This window comes from Colossoma macropomum, unplaced genomic scaffold (assembly GCF_904425465.1).
Source record: "Colossoma macropomum unplaced genomic scaffold, Colossoma_macropomum, whole genome shotgun sequence".
NCBI lineage: Eukaryota > Metazoa > Chordata > Actinopteri > Characiformes > Serrasalmidae > Colossoma > Colossoma macropomum.
The window spans coordinates 20,696,065-20,717,717 of NW_023494790.1; the positions used below are offsets into that span (position 1 = coordinate 20,696,065).

Here is a 21,653-nt window from a genome sequence, read left to right on the forward strand (position 1 = left end):
CTGGTTCCTATCACCACTGTGAACAATTAACTTGGCTACCCTAGAGTAGATCATTTCACCCCAAACTACTCTGAATGACTTTTTTACATCTTAACCATTTAATTATGTATATTTTATTTTTAACTGGGTGGGAGTTTATTAATGGTTATTACTTAGGTCATAAACACTGAAAATCACTGTACATGATAAAACAGTTTAATGCTGACTGATGAAGAAAACAGTAGGATCGGTAAACATCGACATCTGAGGTTTGACAAAATAATAACTATTAGGCAAACAACAGGTCACTGTTGCCTTTTTATTTATGTGTTGCTTATTAATGATTATAAGATGTTTATGGCCTAGTTAATAACCATTAATAAACTCAAACTATTAATAAACCTCTTGTAAGCATTCATTTGGGGAGAGTCCGTTTAGTTGTTGCTAAGTCGCAGGCAACAAGGACGCGACGGTGACGTCAACGATCATCACCGGCGATCCGCCGAGAAGCGGAGCGGGACGGAGGGAGAAGGACAGAGAGAAAAAACAGAGAGAAACAGAGAAAGAGAGTGAGCGGTCACAGGTCCCCCGCTATGGCCTCGGGATCAGGGAGACACTGAGTGACACGTCGGAGGAACCGTTCCCGGCTGAGAAACCCGCTCCATTGTGAAACAAGTCGAAGCAGCGTCGAGGGGTGCGGCCTCCCTCCTCCCTTTCTCTCCCTCCCTCCGTCTGTCTCTCCGCTCAGCAGCAGCAGCAGATCCCAACCCGACTCCCCCGGCCCGGAGACTCGGGGAGAAGATGGCGGACCCGGCGGAGTGCACCATCAAAGTGATGTGCCGATTTAGGCCACTGAACGGCTCGGAGCATCTGAGGGGTGACAAATATATCCCCAAATTCCAAGGCGACGACAGTGTAATTATCGGGGTAAGTGCGGCCCTTTGTCTGTGTAAATAACAGCTGAACAGCACTGCCCAGCCCGCTGATAGCCTCGGCTAGCGTTAGCTAAGCTAGCTTAGCGGTTAGCCTTAGCGGAGTTTTTAGCTTTAGCTCGCCTGTGTTATGTTGGAAGATTACGGGGCCACTCGAGGCTCTAAGTAACGTTGGCTGGATAGCTGACACCGCTTAGCGCTGTGGTAGCTAACCGCCTGCTGCTCGACTGGCTTAATTCATAGCTGGCGAGATTTGGACACTTTTCACGTATTAAATTATGTATCTTCACTGTCACCTTGAATTGTGTCAACCCACTGCACGGTGTTAAAGTGAGGAGTGGTAACGTTAGCTGAATAGCAGCAGTTATTATCTTTATCAGTAGTAGGACTGCGTGCTAACCCCGCCGCTAGCTAGCTTTGAGCCTGGCTGGCTGGCTAACTTGCTTCCTCTGTGTTTGGTGTGTAGCATCATCATCATCTTTCGGCCTTTTGTAAAGGATTTGGCGAAAGGCGATCAGTCCAAGTACACGCTGAGTGAACTCGCTAGCTGGTTATGCCGCTGGCCAGATGGTTTAGTGCTAACCTAGCTCACTAAGGTCACTTAGTCCTTCTTTGTTATGCTTATTTTTTTCTCGTGATGCTTATTTTAGTTGAACAGATGATCATGATAAAACAGCCCGTTAGCCAGACAACTAGCCGCGATTAGACTGTCCGGTTCATTCAGTCATTCGTGTTGGTTAGTTTTTATTGAAAACCTCCACACGGGTCCTCGAAACTCTCATTTATTCGAGCTTCTTTAGAAATTCATACGTATATATAAGTTATTGTTTAATGGTTTGTACAGTTAGTATTTCATTCTTCCAGCTAAGACAGTTGGCACAGCATCACAGCTGCGGCTTGTCTATCATGATGACTTGGCCTACTTTTAATCACGCATGGCGAGCTGAACAAAGACAAAATCAGAAACATTAACAAATTAATTTCAGATATTTTGTCAAAATATATTAGATCGGAGCATTGCAGTTATCACTCTCTGTCAGATCGTATAATAAAAGAGACGCTTAAGTTGTAAACTTGCGTCTTTGGTCCTGTAATGTTTTTGACGACCGATTCTCAGTTAAAATGCATTAAATATGTCTTTCAAAAAGCAAATTGGATGATTTTCTTGTCATTGTTTGTGCTGCATCTGTAGCACTTTTATCTGATTTGGTGCTAAGTTAAAGTGGCTGTTGTGGGAGCTGTATTGACCACTAACGTTTCTGTCTTCGTCTTCTGATGAGGTCTGTCTGAATTGAAGTCCCTTGGATATATATGTTTACTGGACAGTTTCTTGACCTGCTATGTAGTGATCCTTATAATAAATAATTGGGTGCTCTATTTTGAAATGATGTTTGCAATTACATAAGGTGTGTGAAAAAATATGGATTTTGAAGATATTGTAATGTTGAGATCAACTTAATCAACAGTTGTCCTTCAGGACTTTGTTTACAGCCCATAGCCATATCTAACACACTCCAGCTATTCAAGGTATTCAGTCACAGAGGAATAATATGCTGTTGTCTTGTGTTGGAAGCCAATCACTACAGGAGGATATGTCTGCAGGAGTAGTGTTGGAGATATTCTTACATAAACCAGCATGACTTGTCCTGTTCAGTGTTGACTCAGACATCTCAGCTTTTTTTTTTTAACAACAGTCCATGTTGTCTGATATTGTTGAATGGATGGGGTGGGGTTGGTTGGGGTGGGTGTTATTTGAGGAGGCCCATTCAGCAATTCCAGGCCAACTTTTGTCAGTTTTTATTAATAGAGACAAGTCTTACAGCATATATTACTGGCCTTATTCTAGAAATACACACAAGTTTGGTACATATAACTTTTAATTCATTCTAACTCTTTCCAGAAATGTGCAAAATTAGTAGACTCATTAAGACAAATGACTTGTAACTCTAGTATAATGCTTAACTACCTAATGACTTATTGTACTTAGCTTTAGGTAAATTCTGAATTTGAGTGTGTTTGAGTGTGATGCTTGTTCTACCATTTAAGAATCATCTTTGCTTTTGGGAAACCCAGCCCACATCACTTCCATCTCTAAAATTAATAGGAGGTCCCCCCTCACGACTGGGTTAAGGAGAGGCAACAGCAGTCAACTTTCTGTTTTCATCAACCAACACTGATGGAAAATTCTTTGATCTGTGTAACATGCAGACCAAAGAGAGCCTCATGTACTCTGTGCCACACTAATCATGTGTACTACACAAAAACAAAGAGAGTTTCCTAAGAAGATATCCCTCTTTTTACAGCTTTAGGCTGTTTGTTTTTTCTGAGCTTATCAGTTTTATATCCTCTCGTTCTGTTTCTGCTGTGTAAGTACCAGACCCTCTGTCCTAGACGGGTACATCAACACCCACCCTTTTGTTTCCCAGCAGTCTAACTGGCTTTGTGTGTGTGTGTGTGTGTGTGTGTGTGTGTTAATTGGAGAGGCAACTGGTAGATGGCCAAACATGGTTGGTTGTCCAGCTGTAGCCAGTCAGCATCAGGCCCCTGAGCCAGTGCCAGCACAGCTTTGGGTAATGAGGCGTATGTGTCTCCCATTTGCTTCCAGCAGTGGCAGGTAGAGGTGGTCATGCAGTCATAAGCATCACCTACAGTTGGCTGAATTTCAACCAGTCTGGATCACATAAGCAGAGAACTTGTAGTATGTGCTTCTTAGGGCTGGGTATCGACAGCGACTTCATGATGTGATACATATCACAATACAAGCGGCACAAGATGTTATAGTGACAAAACACACCAGATGTACAAACGTTTTTGGTTAGTGTTTACTTAAAAATGTATTGAAACCTACAGTAACAATGAATTGGTAAGTACGTTTTGGGTAAATGATAATGACATGTTTTGTTAAATCCCATATCATGAAAAACCTTGTTTTTATCCCTTATTTACTTGAATTTGGTGTTTCTGTGTTGTCATGAAAACAACACATTTACATATATGACAGCCTATTCAGCCTCCAGTGTGTCAGCCCCACCCGTTCATGCTGAAGTTAGAAGGAATGTTTTAGCCCAGACTGCTTTTAAATGATGTGAAAAAACAGGCAGCCAATCAGAACAGAGCTCATTTGCATATATCAGTTTTAAAGGACCAGTAACAAAAACAGCCCGTTAAATTTCGAATGAAATTAAAGTTTAATTTGGAAAGTGGCCATGTAAAGATGAATTATAACTGATTTCAGTTCATAAACACACAAATGTTATTAATAGACCAGGAAAAATGTCAAATATTGGCCTTTTAATGTTTACCTCAGAAATAAATAGCCTATTTAAAAAATCACAACAATAATGAATACATAAATAATGACAAGGGAGCTTCTAAAAACTATAGTATATGTGTGGTTCACTCTGAGTTTCTGTTCACAGCACAAAGAGTCAAAGAGCTGAACTTTGCTGCAATTTTAATCACAAAGTCAGGAGCCTGTGAGGCAGTAGTCAGTATATAGGCACATATGCATGGGTGGGACAGTCTGTGGCTGTAACATTATCAGTGAACAACAAAATATTCTTTAACGTGCCACAGATCACATACAGCATAGTAACATCAGCTGCTTTGTTTTGACAGTGCTACATCGTGAAACAGTGCTGCGAACATGTAATTTATCTAAGCGATAATCACAGCAGTTTGCATACTAATAACTCACTACGTCTGTAAAAGTCAAACTAACTCAAGTACACAACTAACAAGGATCATACATGCTTTTACATCAGTTAGTAAATGACTTTAGTCATGAACACAACAGAAGACAAGAAACTAATGAATGCAGCCTGTGCTTCGTTTTTCCTGAATGCAAGATACACAGAAAAGAATCCACCTTCTCCAATACAGCCTGTTATGCAAATAATAAAAAGTGTAATAGATTATAACTATTAGAGCATATTTGCCATGTGTTGTATGTTATAGATGTCGGTCTCTCAGACTTTCATGCTTAGATGCCCTGTGTAAAAATAAATGTGAATGTATATTCATATTTTGAACGCAGCCCAAGTAGCCATGACAGAGCAGGCCCTGTGTTTCTCATGCTTTTCTTAGTTAAAAGCATAGCCTTTTAATTTGAACCCCCTTGCATTTTACATAAGCCCATAAATAAGCCCAAGCTTCCCAGCAGAGTTTCAGAACATGTGCTCTTTGATGCAGACTAAAATCTAATATACCTCCATCACAAACTCCCACTGACTCTGTTTAGCTGGAACAGCGGTGATAACGAGAGGCTATAACAAGACTCTGCTGTGGGTTTTATATTCAGGAGACTGGTTGGGTGACACTGGTCCAAGATACTTGCTCCGTCCAAAATTTTGTATGCATCTGCTTATCCAATCAAGGGTACAGCCTTTGCTCTTCTGGGAAGATTTACACTAGATGTTGAAACATTTGCATTGAGGATTTGATTGCATTCAGATACGAGAGCGCTAGTGAGGTCAGGTACTGATGTTGGATGGTTAGGCTCATGTGCAGCTGCTCCAGAGTGTCCCATTCTACCGGTCAGTGCTTTTCTGTGGGTTTTATAAAAGCTGTGTGTGCACAAATGAAGCCTGTGTTAGCAATGGGTGCACCTTAAAGTAGTGGATTTTTTTTTCTAAAAAAAAAAATAAAGTGTCTCTCTCCCACCTGTTGTAGCTTTCAGTCAAAAAAGCCTGTCCATTTGTTGTTGTAAAGCAGACGTTGGTGAGGTTCATTGTGCTTATCTGTGTATCTTTCAGATATGCTTTGGCCTAGATTCTCTTTGCAGATATGGTGCAGACAGGGTACCTGGTACCAATCTGTATCACAAAAAGATTAAAGGAGAGAACCAGGCAGCCCAAACAGAGCACTGAATATCTGCTGACTTGTACGCTTTATTTCATGGGTTTCAAACTCCAGGCCTAGAAGACCATAGTCCAGTTCAGTTCAGTGATTTCCCAGTTCAGACACACATTCTTAATCTGGTAATTAACTGATGAGTTGAATCAGGTGTGTTTGAACAGGAAAATCCTCAGTATTCTGATGATAATTCAGAATTCTCTTTAGGACCAGATGTCAAGACCCCTGCTTTAGTTACTGTGAAGCTGCTGTGACATTAAGGGGTGTGGCCAGTGAGGCAAGGCATGTGTATTCATATAGCACAATTTATACACAAAGGCAATTCAAAGTGATTTACAAACATAAAAGCAAAACCTAAAAAGGAAAATAAGGACAAAGTCTTTAAGTGTTATCAAAATTAAAATAAAAGCTATAAAAATGAATAGAAATGATGCAAGTAAAAAATAAATACAAATTGAAATTCCAATACTATAAAAATTCGCAGCAAAAATAGAGTGCAAGTCTTGAGCCCAGTTATTGGTACAAGAATGTTTAAGCTCAATTTAAAAATCGTTACAACTGGGAATCGTCTAAGATCTGCTGGGAGCTTGTTCCTGTTGTGTGTGTCATAATAGCCCAAAGCTGTTTTGTCCATGTTTAGTTTGGACTGAGAGCTCCTGTATCCATGAATATAAGAGGCTTACCAAGTTTATTTTCTTATAAACTTTATAAATATGTCAGTGATGTATTCTTGGCCTAAACCACTCAGTGATTTATCGACTAGTAGCAGCTCTTTTAAGACTATTCTGTAGCTAAAAAGAAGCCAGTGTGAAAATTTTAGAACTGGAGTAATGTGCTCTGTTCTCAGCAGCGTTCGGGGTGAGCTGTAGCTCTTTAGTGGTCTTTTTTAGGAAATACATTTAAGAGACCATTACAGTAGTCCACCCTGCTGAAGATAAAAACATGGATTTTTTCTAGGTCTTGATCCTTTATATTTTAAGGATGATAAAAGGGCTGTTTTGGTGATTGCTTTGATATAGCTAGTGAAGGTGAGATTTGAGTCTGTTAGAACACAGAAGTTTCAGTCTTCGACTCTGAACTCTGAAAACACGACGTGCGCTTATTTTGTCTCATCCAATGATTTATGTGTTCCGTGCATTGACACAGTGAGCCTATTGAGCCGTAAGCATCTGGTGAGAGAGCCAGGTATATCTGTGTATCATCTGCATAACTATGGTGATCATTGTTCTTGGTTTGTGGGATTTGGCTTAAAGGTAGCATGTAAAAATTGAATATAAGAGGTCGGAAAACTGATCCCTGGGGAATTCTGTATGCCATAGCAATTTTACCAGAATCCTTGGTGCTAGTGGTGAGGAAGTAACCTAATTTTCCAGCCTCCCTCCAAGTATTGTCAAATGCAGCACTAAGATTTAGTAATACCAGAAATTATGTTGTACATGCAGCTGTATACCATTTAATAGTAATAGTAGGTAAGAGTAGTAATGAGTACTGTGGTGAGGTTGGAAATCTGACTGAAAATAGTAAGAACAACCATTTAAGTTAAAATATGGTTTAAAACAACTTTGTTTTGAAGATTTGAGCCAGGTCTGTAGATGTTCAATAGAGTAGCATCCAGCGTTTTCTTTTTTTAAAAAGACTGGCTTAATGGCAGCCATTTTAGTGATTTTGGGGAAAATACCCGATAGAAGTGAGCACAAACTTTTTGCTGCAGGTCAGTCACTGCAGAACTGGAACGACAAGTGACCATTTAGACTAATTTGTTTGCGGTGTATTCTGTTAAAGCTAATGTTTATCTGTATGCTCATATAGGCCTGCTATTATACTACAAATATGTGCTACTCAGTAATTATAACCTGACCCGAACATTTTTCCCAGTGTAGGGTAAGGTGTCAGTATATTAGATTGATGTATGTCTGTTGATGAACACACACATACTTACACACACACATACTCTTTTACATTGTAATTGTTACATTGTAGTGTCATTTTAAATGGTACCAGACACATACAGAGTCCTATTAGACCTGCATGACTGATTTTTCAAAAATGCTTTGTGCTGTGTTTGTGAGTGGACTTACTTTCAGATCCTTCTTTTTAATTCTCATGTCATTTCCCTTATAGTTAATTTTGTACTAGTGGAAAGTGTAGTTACAGAGGTTCTAGCATAGTAAAACATCTCCTCATGCTATTAATATGGTATCTCATTGACTTTTCAAAAGGTAGAAGGCCGTATTAAATGTGGTATTGTGGTAAAAATGTGGTAAACAGTATTCATTATTGTGCTGCATGCCAGCACATACCACCTCATTCTTTAATCCAGTGTGATGATAAAGTAACCTTTCACTCTTAATCTTGATGTGTGTCTTTTAGGGGAAGCCATACGTATTTGACCGCGTTTTCCAGTCCAATACAACGCAGGAGCAAGTGTATAATGCCTGTGCTCAAAAGATTGTTAAAGGTAAGGTGTCAACATACCAGGAGATCATTCACCACTGGAGGGCACTGTGGCGTAACAGTATTGAACTGAGAGACAACAGTGTAGTGTGTAGCATGATGTACCACTGAATTCTTAAATATTTGATAACTTGTTTATTTATTTACTATAATCATTTGTTTATTATTATTATTTGTAAGTCCTAAATGAATGACAAAAAATGAATGTTAATAGCAGTTTTGATTGTGTTGGACATTTTTCAATTGGTCTTTTTGTCCACCTTCTGCAGATGTGCTTGAGGGGTATAACGGTACAATATTTGCCTATGGTCAGACCTCTTCTGGCAAAACGCATACTATGGAGGTGAGATACAGTTTTGCTAATGCGTTAATGAAGTGCATTAACTGATTTGGTAATGTACAATATTCAAGCAAGCTTAAGTGTTAAGGTAGTTTTGTGCATATTGTGTATTTAAGCTTGATATTCTCTTATTGTTCGTTTTCCCAGGGTAATCTACATGACTCAGAGGGAATGGGAATCATTCCACGAATTGTACAGGACATATTTAACTACATTTACTCTATGGATGAAAACTTGGAATTCCATATCAAGGTATAAATGAACACTGGACATTACTGTGCTTCCATTGCCAATTCATTGCAAGTTTTTCTATTTCCCAAAGGTCTGCCTTTAAAGCCTGCGTTATGCTTGTTCTGTGTCATTAAAACTATTCCTAAGAGACAAGCTTTGTTATTTTAATGAAAATATCCACACTCACTTATAAAATGATCCTTCTGGCCCAGAACCTTTTAATTTAGCCCACTGAATTGTGTACACATTTGCAGATGATTATGTGCCATGAAAGGTAGCAAGCAATTAAAGGGTGTTTGTCATTGTGACTTTGATAAATGTTTGTATCACAGGCTATTTATTTATTTGTAGTGTCCTTTCTGAGTAGTGGTGAAGGGCTTTTACGCTAACAGAGTTGGTTTTCATTTACAGGTGTCATATTTTGAGATTTATCTGGATAAAATCAGAGACTTGCTGGATGGTAAGTGTGATGTAAATATAGTTTAGTAAATACTGTTGCTTTTTTTAACGAATACACTGTCATACACCAGAAAAATGTTCATAGTGTCTTATTTTCTGTCTGTAGTTGGATTAATTTATGACTGGGGCCTCACACAAATTTAGCCAACTTTATCCTTAAGAAAATATATATGCTTAATTTAATATCCTAATAAGCATAAACCCTGGATGTGTATTTTGGATATTTGAAGTATTAATAAGTTAATTTCATAAATCTGCCTCTCTTTTACAGTGTCTAAGACTAACCTGTCTGTGCATGAAGACAAGAACAGGGTCCCATATGTCAAGGTGAACATCGACAGCTGAAGATCAGTTTATATGTTGGTTAGTTGTGTTCAGAATGGAGCTGACTCTTTCTTTTTGCAGGGTTGCACTGAGCGCTTTGTTTGTAGCCCTGAGGAGGTAATGGACACCATCGATGAGGGCAAATCCAACAGACATGTGGCTGTTACAAGTAAGCCTTTGCAAACATTTTGTATACATAATGTATTCTTTATCATTATATTCACATGTGTTTAGTGTTTAGATTTCAGTTGTGTTTAGATTACAAGATTCAGCATTGGTGCTCTTGGGTGTTTCCCAAAACTTCGGGTGTTATAGAAAAGTCACCTAGAAAAATTAGAGTACATCTGAATGTCCTTGAATTAATTTTTTTTTGAGGGAAATTAGTGTGAGATGGCTGTAATTCTGGGTAACTTAAAAATAAGCCAGAATGTGTTTGTTCTGGTCACTGGAGAGTTTTGACTTATGGTTGACGAGGTTAGTCCCATTGTTGTCAACAGCATTGCTCTTCCTCCTGACACTGCCTGCATCTCCTTGAGCTGACAGAGAACAAGATGACAGTTTAGGGTGTCTGTTAGGTCACAGCTGAGCAGTATTATCTTTTAGACGTTGTCCTTGGGAGAAGATGCAGCTGAAGTGTCACAGTGAAAACACATTAGCCCTCACCCTCCAGTTGTTCCTGCAGTGATGTGATGGTATTTCACAAAAATTTAGCCCAGTAATCTAAATTGTAAAGTCCACACAATTTTAGCAAAAGAAATCTTTAGCAAAATACTTTATGTAATGTCATTTTTCTTGTATGTTTGTGTCAGACATGAATGAGCACAGCTCCAGGAGTCACAGTATCTTCCTGATTAACGTGAAGCAGGAGAACACGCAAACAGAGCAGAAACTGAGTGGGAAGCTCTATCTGGTTGACCTGGCTGGTAGTGAGAAGGTAAAGCTGTTCTTTATTCCTCTCATCTTTCATGTAATTAATTCTCTTTCTTGGTTTCTTTCTGTCTTGCTTTCTGTCTTGTGGACTCTTCCTTGTGGTGATAATGCTGTGGTTCTCCATACACGGTTTGTGTGTGGTTTTGTAGGTCAGTAAGACTGGAGCTGAAGGAGCTGTGTTGGATGAAGCCAAAAACATTAATAAGTCCCTCTCCGCACTGGGCAACGTCATCTCTGCATTGGCTGAAGGAACGGTATGTTTATTACACATGTATGCGTGCGTATGTTCATGCTTGTGTTTGTGTGGTTGCTTATCGAAAGGATCGCTGTCAAAGGACAAGCCACCAAAGTGATAGTGTGTAATGTGTAATGGTTAATTAGTTTCATCCTTTTAAGGTTGTCCATTGTTGTGATGTTTCATCTATATAATGTATGAATCTCTCTCTTGTCGCTTAGACGTATGTTCCATACAGAGACAGCAAGATGACTAGGATCCTTCAGGACTCTCTGGGTGGAAACTGCAGAACCACCATCGTCATCTGCTGCTCCCCCTCCTCTTTCAATGAGGCTGAGACCAAATCTACGCTCATGTTTGGACAGAGGTGAGGTCACACTGACACAGCCTTCACTGAGACATTTATACTGACGTTATTGTATTTCAAGGTCCCATATTTCATGAGTGTCTATAATGAAACTCATATCCATAAGTGAATTGTGTATGTGTGTGCACTATGCTGTCCTCAGGGCAAAGACCATCAAGAACACGGTGTGTGTGAACGTGGAGTTGACTGCAGAACAGTGGAAGAAGAAATATGAGAAGGAGAAAGAGAAGAACAAGACGCTCCGCAACACAATCACTTGGCTGGAGAATGAACTCAATCGCTGGAGGAACGGTATAAACATGCACCCACTTCAGCTAGCTAAATTATGCTATAGTTAGAAATCACTGCTTCAGAGCACAGTATGAAATTATTAGGCTGTCAAATGACTAAAATAATAAATCACAAAGAATCACATTAGTTTGTGTAGTTAATCGCGATTAATCACTTTTGTCTTGATCTAATTTGATCCTTCAGACAGAAGAAACAGTGTACTTTGTCATAGCTATATGAGTGGGGAAAAAGCTTCATTAAAATATATTTATTGCCTTTAGCAATTCAACCTGAACATGAAAATCACATGACTGCAAGGTTAACATAGTAAGGTGATCAAAGTTTCCTTTTTTTCATCACCTACGTCCAGCGACTGCTCCGTGATTAAAGCCCTCTCACTGTCATACCGCTATTCTGGTTTTGAGGAGAACTGTAGCTTTTCTCATTGCTGTTGCTGTCCAGCTTAATCTGCTGAAGATACCCTCCGGTACTAACATTATTGATATTACTGATACTGCTGCGTCAGCATTGTTTTGCTTGTAAATGATACTTTGGACTCTTTGCTGATAACTAAATTTATGGATGGCACTGGAACCAATTTTTTATCAGTAGAGCCATCAATGAAACTTGCCATTTAATAGCTGTGTTTGAACAAGATGGCTACAGTTGTGGTGTTAGCAACAGCACACAAGCAGCTGGGTTTCAGGGTGGAACTGTTGATGGTCAAACTAGGAAAATGTGTTAACGGTATTGTTTTTTTTTTGTTTTTTTAAGTGTCGGTAATAAGTTATTGTGTAACTTTGACACCACTAAAAATGATTTTATCTTCCTTGGATGTAAAACATGTGTTTGTATTGGTTCTAGGTGAGACTGTGCCAATTGAAGAGCAGTATGATAAGGAGAAGGTGAATGCTGAGGTATTGGCTCTGGATAACACAGTGAATAACGATAAGATGGCCTCCACTCCCAACATCCCCGGAATGCGTCTGACCGACACTGAGAGAGACAAGTGTGAGGCTGAGCTGGCCAAACTCTACAAACAACTGGATGACAAGGTGAGTCACTGCTCAAGTTTGATATGAAGTAAGTGTGTGTTATGAATTTAATTCTTTGTTCTGTCTTTCTTCATCTCTGTAGGATGATGAGATAAATCAGCAGTCTCAGCTGGCTGAGAAGCTCAAGCAGCAGATGTTGGACCAGGAAGAGGTAAGAGCCACTGCAGAGCCTTCTTTAATGTTATGTCTATGTCTGATCTAGATGCTTTTTTAGCTTTGTTTCAGTAGAATTGTGACAACCTGCGGAATGAACAGTACGTAAATGTCCTGTGTACATTATGTTAACCAATGTGTTTGTGCCTGAAAGCTGCTGGCCTCGTCAAGGAGGGACCACGATAACCTGCAGGCAGAGCTGACGCGTCTGCAGATGGAGAATGAAGCGTCTAAGGAGGAGGTGAAAGAAGTGCTGCAGGCGCTGGAGGAGCTTGCTGTCAACTATGACCAGAAGAGTCAGGAAGTGGAAGACAAGACAAAGGAGTTTGAGTCCCTCAGTGATGAACTCAGCCAGAAATCGGTATTGTGTGTGTGTGTGTGTGTGTGTGTGTGTGTGTGTGTGTGTGTGTTTTTGTTTGTTTGTTTGTTTGAGGTACAAAACAGAATGACATTATCAGCGTAAAATATTTTAAAGGGCAATCGGGAAACGTACTGCCGAGGTTTAAAGAACCCCTAAAGTGGGGAGAGTCTGGTCTAGGCCTGGGCGATATAATTAGGTAATATGCAATAATTGCTGTATTTAAAAGAGAGCTGACAGAGACCTAGAGAGGATTATTATTTGTTTTTAAACAGGTAGCTACGTAAGATTAAATATGTAGATGTAATATTTTATTCTCTTACTGTTAAAACAATAACCCTAGAGTGTTAATAAACCTTTAGGCTGTGGTAAAGAGGTGACATAACCGATAATCCCATGTTTTATTTTTGTTTTAAACCAAGATATTTTAACATGGGGCCAATTAATTTTAGATATTGCCCAGGCCTAGTCTGCTCTGAGGAAAATATGGTGCTCCAGACCCAACAGACCTGTTGGAGCTAGTCAAAAGCATTAAACACCGTGAAGTGTAATATTGTCACTTTTCCCACCTCTTCCAGGTTTTTTTTTATTTATTTTTTTTTATAATTCATTTCCAGTCAATTACTGACAATAAGTTCAAATATATCACAATGTGTTGTTGGTGTCTGGAGCTGAATTTGGTCCCCTTGTGTTTTTTTTCCAGAGCATTCTGGCTTCTTTAGATTCTGAGCTGCAGAAGCTGAAGGAAATGACCAATCACCAAAAGAAGAGGGTGACTGAGATGATGTCATCACTGCTAAAAGACTTGGCAGAGATTGGTATTGCTGTGGGTAGCAATGACATCAAGGTAACGACATAGTGTGGCCATCGTGGTGTAGATGCTGATATTGAAACAGTTAGATGAAACTTTCTCGCTGTCTTGTTGCATTTGTGTTTTTTGCTTTCAGTTGTGTTTCCCACACTAACCAAACACTGTTCTTTCCCCTCTTTCTCTTGGTCTCTTTCTCAGCAGCATGAAGGCAGTGGACTGATTGATGAGGAGTTCACTGTGGCTAGGCTCTACATCAGTAAGATGAAGTCAGAGGTCAAGACCCTGGTGAAGCGCAGTAAGCAGTTGGAGATGGCTCAGGCTGATAGTAACAAAAAGATGGACGAGAATGAGAAGGAGCTGGCTGCCTGCCAATTACGCATCTCTCAGGTAACTGACATGAGTTATATGTTCTGATGAACTTGTATTACCAATATTTGTCATGTTTCAGCCAGTAACACGCTTTTTTTGTAAAGAATATCTCTTAGGAACAGTTTAGCGTGTGGTGTTAACTGTGAAGGTTGTGTGCTTTAGAAAATGCTTTGTTAATGTACAGTTTTTGCTCTGTCCCTGCAGCATGAGGCTAAGATTAAGTCTCTAACTGAGTACCTTCAGAACATAGAACATAAGAAGAGGCAGCTGGAGGAAAATGTAGACTCACTCAGTGAAGAGCTTGTCAAAATCAGTGCTCAGGGTATGTATGCACACATTTAAACAATCTATATTGCACTTACTGAGTTCAATATTAGAGAAAAGGTAATTCTTTTAGAAAGCAGTTATTTTGTTTGGTTTGTTTTTTTCTTATGTAGTGCTTTGACTTTTGCCTGTTGAGGTGTTTGTTGCTTGCTGTTGACTCTATTTTATTAATATCCTTTACAGAGAAAGTTCATGCTATGGAGAAAGAGAATGAGATTCAGACAGCCAATGAGGTCAAGGTATGCTTTTCATAACATTAGTAGCAGCTACTTACCATGGTTTTAATATGCATTATTTATTCCAGAGTACTTATAACTATAAGGGGGAACAAATAAACACAACACTTACAATCTTCCTGGTGTTCATAATACAACTTGAATTTGTTTAGCTGTGTATATATGGGCATTGTAATCTTGTAATGTGGTAATATCTTGAGGAAAGCGTATTTGGACCACAGCGCACACTTGGTGCTGTAAAATCTGCGATTTACACGATGAAAGCTTCATTTTCAGTTTGTGTGCATGTGTATGTGTTTTAGGCAGCAGTGGAGCAGCAGATCCAGAACCACAGGGAGGCTCATCAGAAACAGCTCAGCAGCCTGAGAGATGAACTGGAGACCAAGGAGAAACTCATCACTGAATTACAGGAGTACGACACACAGTGTCCTACCAAGTTAATAAGACAGCTGTACAAACCCTCAATGAGTACCTGCTCTCATCAGTTGTCTCTGTCTTTCTCTCTCTGTATGTACACAGTATGAATCAGAAGATCATGTTGGAACAGGAGCGTCTCAGGGTGGAACATGAGAAGCTAAAAGCTACGGACCAGGACAAGAGCCGGAAGCTTCATGAGCTCACGTATGCATCTCTCACACATACTCACTCAGATGTTTGATCAGCATCTCTAGTTGGGATGTGCTCGGGTACTTGAGTGCTCCGTTAGCTGTTCAAAGTGGCAGTTTTAAAGTACTGAAATCACTATACAGGTTTTCCTTATGTCCTATTACAGGAAGATTTAGAAAACATACAGACTCACAATTCAGTCAAATGACACCTATGTATTAACAATACTGTGCAATGTGTCAAGTTTTCTTCTTGTATCATGAAACGCGAGTGTCTTGTGAGCGTGTTACTAAAGATGTGACTGAGAACTGGGCCTACTACTGTAGCTGATGCTAGCTAGGTCCAGAAATGGTGAAAACATATTTTTCTGACAAATTAACATATTGGCACATTGCCCAACTGTAAGATCAGCATCAGCATCTACTGTTGTACTGGTTAGCTCTAGTTTTAGCCCGTTAGCTCAACTGTAGAAGAAGCCTGTTAGTCACCCAACACAAACACCTGCTGATTTCCATCTGCTATTTTATGCAACACCTGCTTGTCTTGTTTATTTTTTTTCTACACGTTAACCGACTATCTGTTCATTAACATATTAAAATGTATTGAAAAATAATCAGACCAAGGGCGATATGGCAAAAATATATCGTGATACTTAAAGACATATACGTGACACACAGTATTTATCACAATATTTAGTTTTTCTGAAGTTTGTTAAGACCAAATTCACCAGCAGTGCCAGGTTTAAAAGTACCGTCAAAAACTACAGTACAATGCCTTTTATTCAGTGTTTCACATACTGTGCTGTACTAAATCTAATTAATCAGGGCCAATTATTCTCTCTTTTTAACGAAACATGGGCTGACAAGTACTGACAATATCCATGATATGCTCAGATAAGCACTTTGTGGCAGAATGTATTACAGTAATGATAAAATATGTCACATTGCCCATCCCTGCTGAGAATTGTGGTCTGCTTGCATACGTTTTTGCAGTCTTTAATATCTGCTTGGCCTGTTTGTGTGATAACAGGGTTATGCAGGACAGAAGGGAACAGGCCAGACAAGATCTCAAAGGTCTGGAGGAGACAGTGGTGAGTAACTTTTATTTAAAAAAAAAAAAAAAAAAAATGTGCATGCGTCGTAGATGGGGGCTTGAGTTAGCGCACTTGACTGTCAACATATGACTTTTCCTTGACTGGCTTACTACTTGACTTGGCAATTAAAGACTGAAATATCAGTCATGAGCAAAATTAATTAAAACTGTCAGTCTTAACACAGTAAATTAATAAAACCTTTTTATTTCTGACTTTTTGTGTGCGTCTTTGCCTGTCAAAGAAATAATAGACCGTTTTTACAGTCTCACTAATGTGCGGTGCTTAAGTGAAACTCAGTAGTTCACAGCCAGACTTTAGACTTGACTTGGACTTTCATAATGTGACATCTCTTCTGCTCACTGTATACTCTTGTATATGTTTTCTCTCCAGGCTAAGGAGCTGCAGACTCTCCATAACCTGCGGAAACTGTTTGTGCAAGACCTGGCAACCCGAGTCAAGAAGGTAGATCAAAATGACCATTTTGTTTGATTATAGTCTCGTCATTTATTTTAAAGATGATCTGATGATCTGAATATTTTGTTTGATCATTCAGTTTTTTTTTTTCCCATTACTGACTATTTTTTGTGTGGCTGATGTGGCAAAATACTAGAAGTCTGCTACCTATTTGTGTGTAAAAAATATGAATGAAGTTTGTATGCAAATGAAATATTTTCTTGCAGAGTGCTGAGATGGACTCGGATGACACTGGAGGCAGCGCAGCTCAGAAACAGAAGATTTCTTTCCTGGAGAACAACCTAGAACAGCTCACTAAAGTCCACAAACAGGTACACACACCCAAACTCACAGTTAGAACCTCTGTGCAGGGCTGTTGGAAAATAAAAGGGACAGGGAGTGGGATAGCTCTTACTTTGAAAGCCCACTCCTGCATTACTTTTTTGTAAACATAACCATTTTATTTAATATTGTAATCTTTAAATTAGAATAATAGTTTCAACTAAAACATGTCTCTTGTGCCCTCTATTTCTTGTTCTCCAGCTTGTGCGTGATAACGCAGATCTACGCTGCGAGCTGCCTAAGCTGGAGAAGCGTCTGCGTGCGACAGCTGAACGCGTGAAGGCTCTGGAGTCAGCACTGAAAGAGGCCAAAGAGAATGCAGCACGTGACCGCAAACGCTACCAGCAAGAGGTGGACCGCATCAAAGAGGCCGTTAGAGCCAAGAACATGGCCCGCAGAGGACACTCCGCACAGATCGGTATGCATACACATGAATGCAGAGCTTCCTCTTTTCTTTTTTTTTTTTTTAAAAAGCTAACCGTTGGGAGGTTCTTTGTCAGATTTACCTGTTTGACCAGGTATTTCTGACCTAACTCTTATTATTCCTTGTTATAGCTAAACCAATCAGACCAGGCCAGCCCCCAGTTGCTTCCCCCACCCACCCAAACATTAACCGCTCTGGAGCGGGACTCTTCCAGAACAACCAGACAGTGGGCATCCGTGGAGGAGGAGCCAAGCAGTGAAGAAGAAAGTAAGTTGTTTGATAATGGGATTTGCCCGAATACTCTTTAGTTGACAGTTATATTTTATATTTTTGAACCTGCTTTTTTGTTTCTGTTATATAGGTTTTGAAGTCTGTAAGTTCTCTAAATGAAGTTGATATCATCCAGAAGACTTGAACTGCCCTTCCAACACTGGACAGTTCAGCAGACCTAACACCTACGATTATATATATTTGAATATAAGTATATAAATATATATATGTATGTATGTATGGAAATATCCCTACCTGGGCTGTACAGTTGTCCTCGCCACTCATATCGTTAGTGAACCATCTCACCTTTTAAACACAAAAAACACTAATGAGACAAAAAAATTGAGTGCAGTCACTGCTATGTAAGTAGCATGTAGATTCACTCCTAAACACAGTAGGTTTCTATTCATGTCCTACCATTTTAGTCCCTCACTGTGCCAAGCTGAATGTATCTTCAACATTTACAAAAGGAATAAAAAAAAATAGGCAGAAATGAATGAAAAATTTAAAAATGAACAAAAAAAGATAAATCCTAGTTAATGCATCCTCCTAGCCTTATTTATCTATGCTACCCACTATTTGTTTTTGATTGTTTTGGAGAGAGTGGTCTTGTTCTCTCTTGCTTCCACTGAATAGTTTCCATTAAACCAAATCACTTGAATGGATACGTTAAACACTACAGTCTAACTGTAAATAAACAGAGAACTTGTTTTTGTTTATTGGAATAAGTTATTAAGCATTGGGGCTTTCGTAAGGTAGAAAGTGTTGTGTTACAAACAATTATGGACAAAAAGGAATGAAGAAAGTAGAAACGAAAGTGAACGTTGTAAAAGGACACCAAGCTGCTCATTGTAGACACTCCACAGGTATATTTTAAAGCACTGTACAAAAGCATAATGGTTAATGTGCATCATTACTGATAGTGATATCAGCATAGAGAAATGTATGTAAACGCTCGGTCTTTGTGTCAATGAAACATCACCTGTTCAATTATAGATCTTGCTGTTTTTGTAGATGAAGAAAGGCTGAGGTTTCTCAATATTGCTGCTCCCTACCCAGCTGAGGTGCATGTCATTTAATCAGTCACTACTCATGAATTGATCACTATTGATCTGGTGTACTGCCCTATAGGCTTCCAGTAGTTTGACCGGATGGTTTTAGTATAATGTAGGTTAATAAAGAAATTCATTTCAACTGTAATTGAATTGAAAGTGGCATACCTCTGATGCATTATTAATGGAATTCCCCAATGAGGAAGCAGTGTTGGGGCGTTTTATGTCCAGTTTTAGTAGCCAGGCTCTCTGCATGTTATAGTTTACGTTCTTCATCAGACCTATACTGATCAATTCAGAGAATCATGATGTTTTTGGTTTTAGCTTAACTGTTTTCTGTATTTTGATGTGGATATAGAAACTATAGGAATAACTCTAACTTTCATAAGGCTAAGCTCTAGTACAGCTGATGGGCCATGTTTAAAAGCTACATGACATTGGGACATGAGCATTGGCAAATTCTTCATCATGGATTATGGCCAGTTAACATATGGTGACAGACCCATATAATCAGCATTTCACCTCGTGGGCATTGGGCATGATTTATTAAAATCATTAGCCGCAAAATGTTTGCAGGTACAAAAGAAGTATTTAAGCAGTGAGTGGGTGAGACCTTTGTTGTTCTCCAGTCATTGACTATGATACTAAAATTGTGTGTGCAAACAATTTTGATATGTACTAAATGCTTTCATAAATCTGGCTCATAGTGTTTACGCTGGCTTATGAGTGTTTATGAAATCAGTCTGAGTTTGATTGAATGTTAAATGTAGCAGTTGTGCTTGGTTCACACCTAAAAAATAAAAAAATTAAAAAATCAAAGGCAATTAATAAATACACACTGCTGATGCCTTTGTGGTTGCACTTCGCTGGATAGATGTGACCATTAGGATTTCATCTTTCTGATTTTGTCTGTTTCTGAGACTCAGACTGACATTGCTGCCTTTTGTCAGGCAAGGGCCTAGCTGAATTTAGGGAGGGGTCTATTTAATAGTTCTTTGCCATGTTTTCATTATATTGTGTTTGCAGGTGGATGTTTTTATTTATTTCTGTTTTAATATAGACATGGGAATTTTATTTCTTGTTGATATTTTCTACATGTTGTGTGTTTTTGTTTAGTTTTTTTTTGCCTCCTTTAGCTTCCACTACCATTAATTTCCGTTTTGGTGAAATTTTCACCTGTTAGTTGTCCTGTGTAAATTTCAGTAGTTGTAGCAGCGTGATGGCTTAATACCTTTGAAAAAAATAACCTTATGCGTGCAATATTGATCAGGCGTAATGCAGGTTACACAATACTGAAGTGAATTAATGGGTAAACAAAGTCAACAAACAAAAAAACTTGACTGGCCTTTTAAACTGTTTTGTTTGGTTTTTGTATGTATTTTAAAAGCACTTTAAATGTTCCATCTCAGTTGAACACCACAGATTATAATCTGAAGATAAGTATCTCGCATGTCAAATTGACTAGATGAATTCTTCCTTAATTAATTATTATTTTGAATAGAATCACCTCCAGAAGCCATGCATTTTGAAAACTGTCGGTGTCTGTTTTGGTTGTGATGGGGACAGCTTTTCAGTTTAAATGACAGATACAGTATGTATAACAATGGTGAGGGAACTTGGTGTGTATACAGTCAGCTCTCTAATGTATGCGTAATTATAGACTGGATTGAAATGCTGTGTATATTTCTTCCAAATGCTTACTGTAGGCCAAGTTTTCACCCCTTGACATGAAACGCAAATAAAATTAATGGTATAAAACGTCTTTGTGTTGTTTTTTTTTTTTTTATAGAAATTTGTTTGTTTAATCGAGAGCTCTTTACAGTATTGTGTTTGCTTAGCTAATAATAGTGCCTGGGACGTAGTCTTTGAAGGGCCCCCTGTTCCACTTGCTTGTCTCTTTAAAGCACTCATATTCAAGCACTTATGATCCATTATTGATTCTGTTTTGCATGCTAAAACGTGATCAGTGTCGTTCAGTCATGCATTTGAAAATGCCTACAAACCAACACGCTGAGCCTCTGATTAGATACCAAACAGCAATAATGTTCTTTGCTTTTGGTTTCAGTTTGGTTTCATTGATTATGTTAATGTAAAGAATCCTGCTCCTTAGCAAGCATATGGGCTGAGGGGCATTTCTTAATTTATTTTGTCATTTACATATTCAAGGGCTGTTCATTATTCTTGCCTTTACATCTGATGGGGTTGGTTGGTCCTGAGTCTTTGAGCTGCCTCGGGCTTTGTGGTCCGCCTGAGGCTCCTGACCGCAGACCACACTGGCCCAGTCAGGAATATATCCCTGGTCGTAATTGTAACACTGGGTTACCTTCATTGGATTATTCTAACCAGGAATTAATTCATAAGAAGCTTAATGAAGTATGCCGGCCCTCCACGTTTTAGTGTTTTCCCTTCTGCAGCACATCCAGTTCAACACAGGAAGGGCTTGTTTGGCTGAGCAGGTGTGTTACAGCAGAGAAAACATGAAAATATGCAGGGCAGGGGTACACAAGGACCAAGAGTTCATCAACTATGGACCTTGTGGTGCTGAATTTTGTAAGAATTGGTAGATATGATGCAAAGTGGCTAATCAGATAAATCAATTCAATTACTGTAATTACAAAATCCTGGACTGGAAACTGGATTCAAGGGACAGAGTTGAAGACCTCTAGAGCAGGGGTCTATCTTATCTGCAAAGGTCTTCTGTGGCTGCAGGTTTTCATCCCAAACAAGCAAGA

The 21,653-nt window shown here is 39.1% G+C and overlaps 1 protein-coding gene across 2 annotated transcripts; it reads left to right on the plus strand.

Moving 5' to 3' along the window:
• The first annotated feature begins 476 nt into the window (after positions 1-476).
• Positions 477-20,683, plus strand: kif5bb (kinesin family member 5B, b). Of its 2 annotated transcripts, none has more exons than XM_036572476.1 (26): positions 477-906; positions 8,136-8,223; positions 8,489-8,562; positions 8,707-8,811; positions 9,202-9,250; positions 9,521-9,576; positions 9,655-9,742; positions 10,383-10,507; positions 10,653-10,757; positions 10,960-11,105; positions 11,248-11,396; positions 12,240-12,430; positions 12,513-12,581; positions 12,738-12,944; positions 13,645-13,788; positions 13,951-14,139; positions 14,326-14,443; positions 14,629-14,684; positions 14,984-15,093; positions 15,201-15,302; positions 16,317-16,377; positions 16,771-16,842; positions 17,061-17,165; positions 17,377-17,593; positions 17,731-17,866; positions 17,961-20,683. In XM_036572476.1, the coding sequence occupies exons 1-25, from the start codon at positions 781-783 to the stop codon at positions 17,856-17,858; spliced, it is 2,880 nt and encodes a 959-aa protein (XP_036428369.1). In that variant the 5' UTR covers positions 477-780; the 3' UTR covers positions 17,859-17,866; positions 17,961-20,683. The 2 variants fall into 2 exon arrangements, with proteins under 2 accessions (XP_036428369.1, XP_036428371.1); XM_036572478.1 differs by having other exon boundaries at positions 478-906; positions 13,954-14,139.
• Positions 20,684-21,653: the final 970 nt, after the last annotated feature.

Coding starts and splice junctions, on each gene's coding strand:
- kif5bb (XM_036572476.1), top strand. CDS start 781: ATGGCGGACCCGGCGGAGTGCACCATCAAAGTGATGTGCCGATTTAGG. Junction 13,789..13,950: donor TGGGTAGCAATGACATCAAG/GTAACGACATAG, acceptor TCTCTTTCTCAG/CAGCATGAAGGCAGTGGACT. Junction 16,378..16,770: donor AAGGTCTGGAGGAGACAGTG/GTGAGTAACTTT, acceptor TTTTCTCTCCAG/GCTAAGGAGCTGCAGACTCT.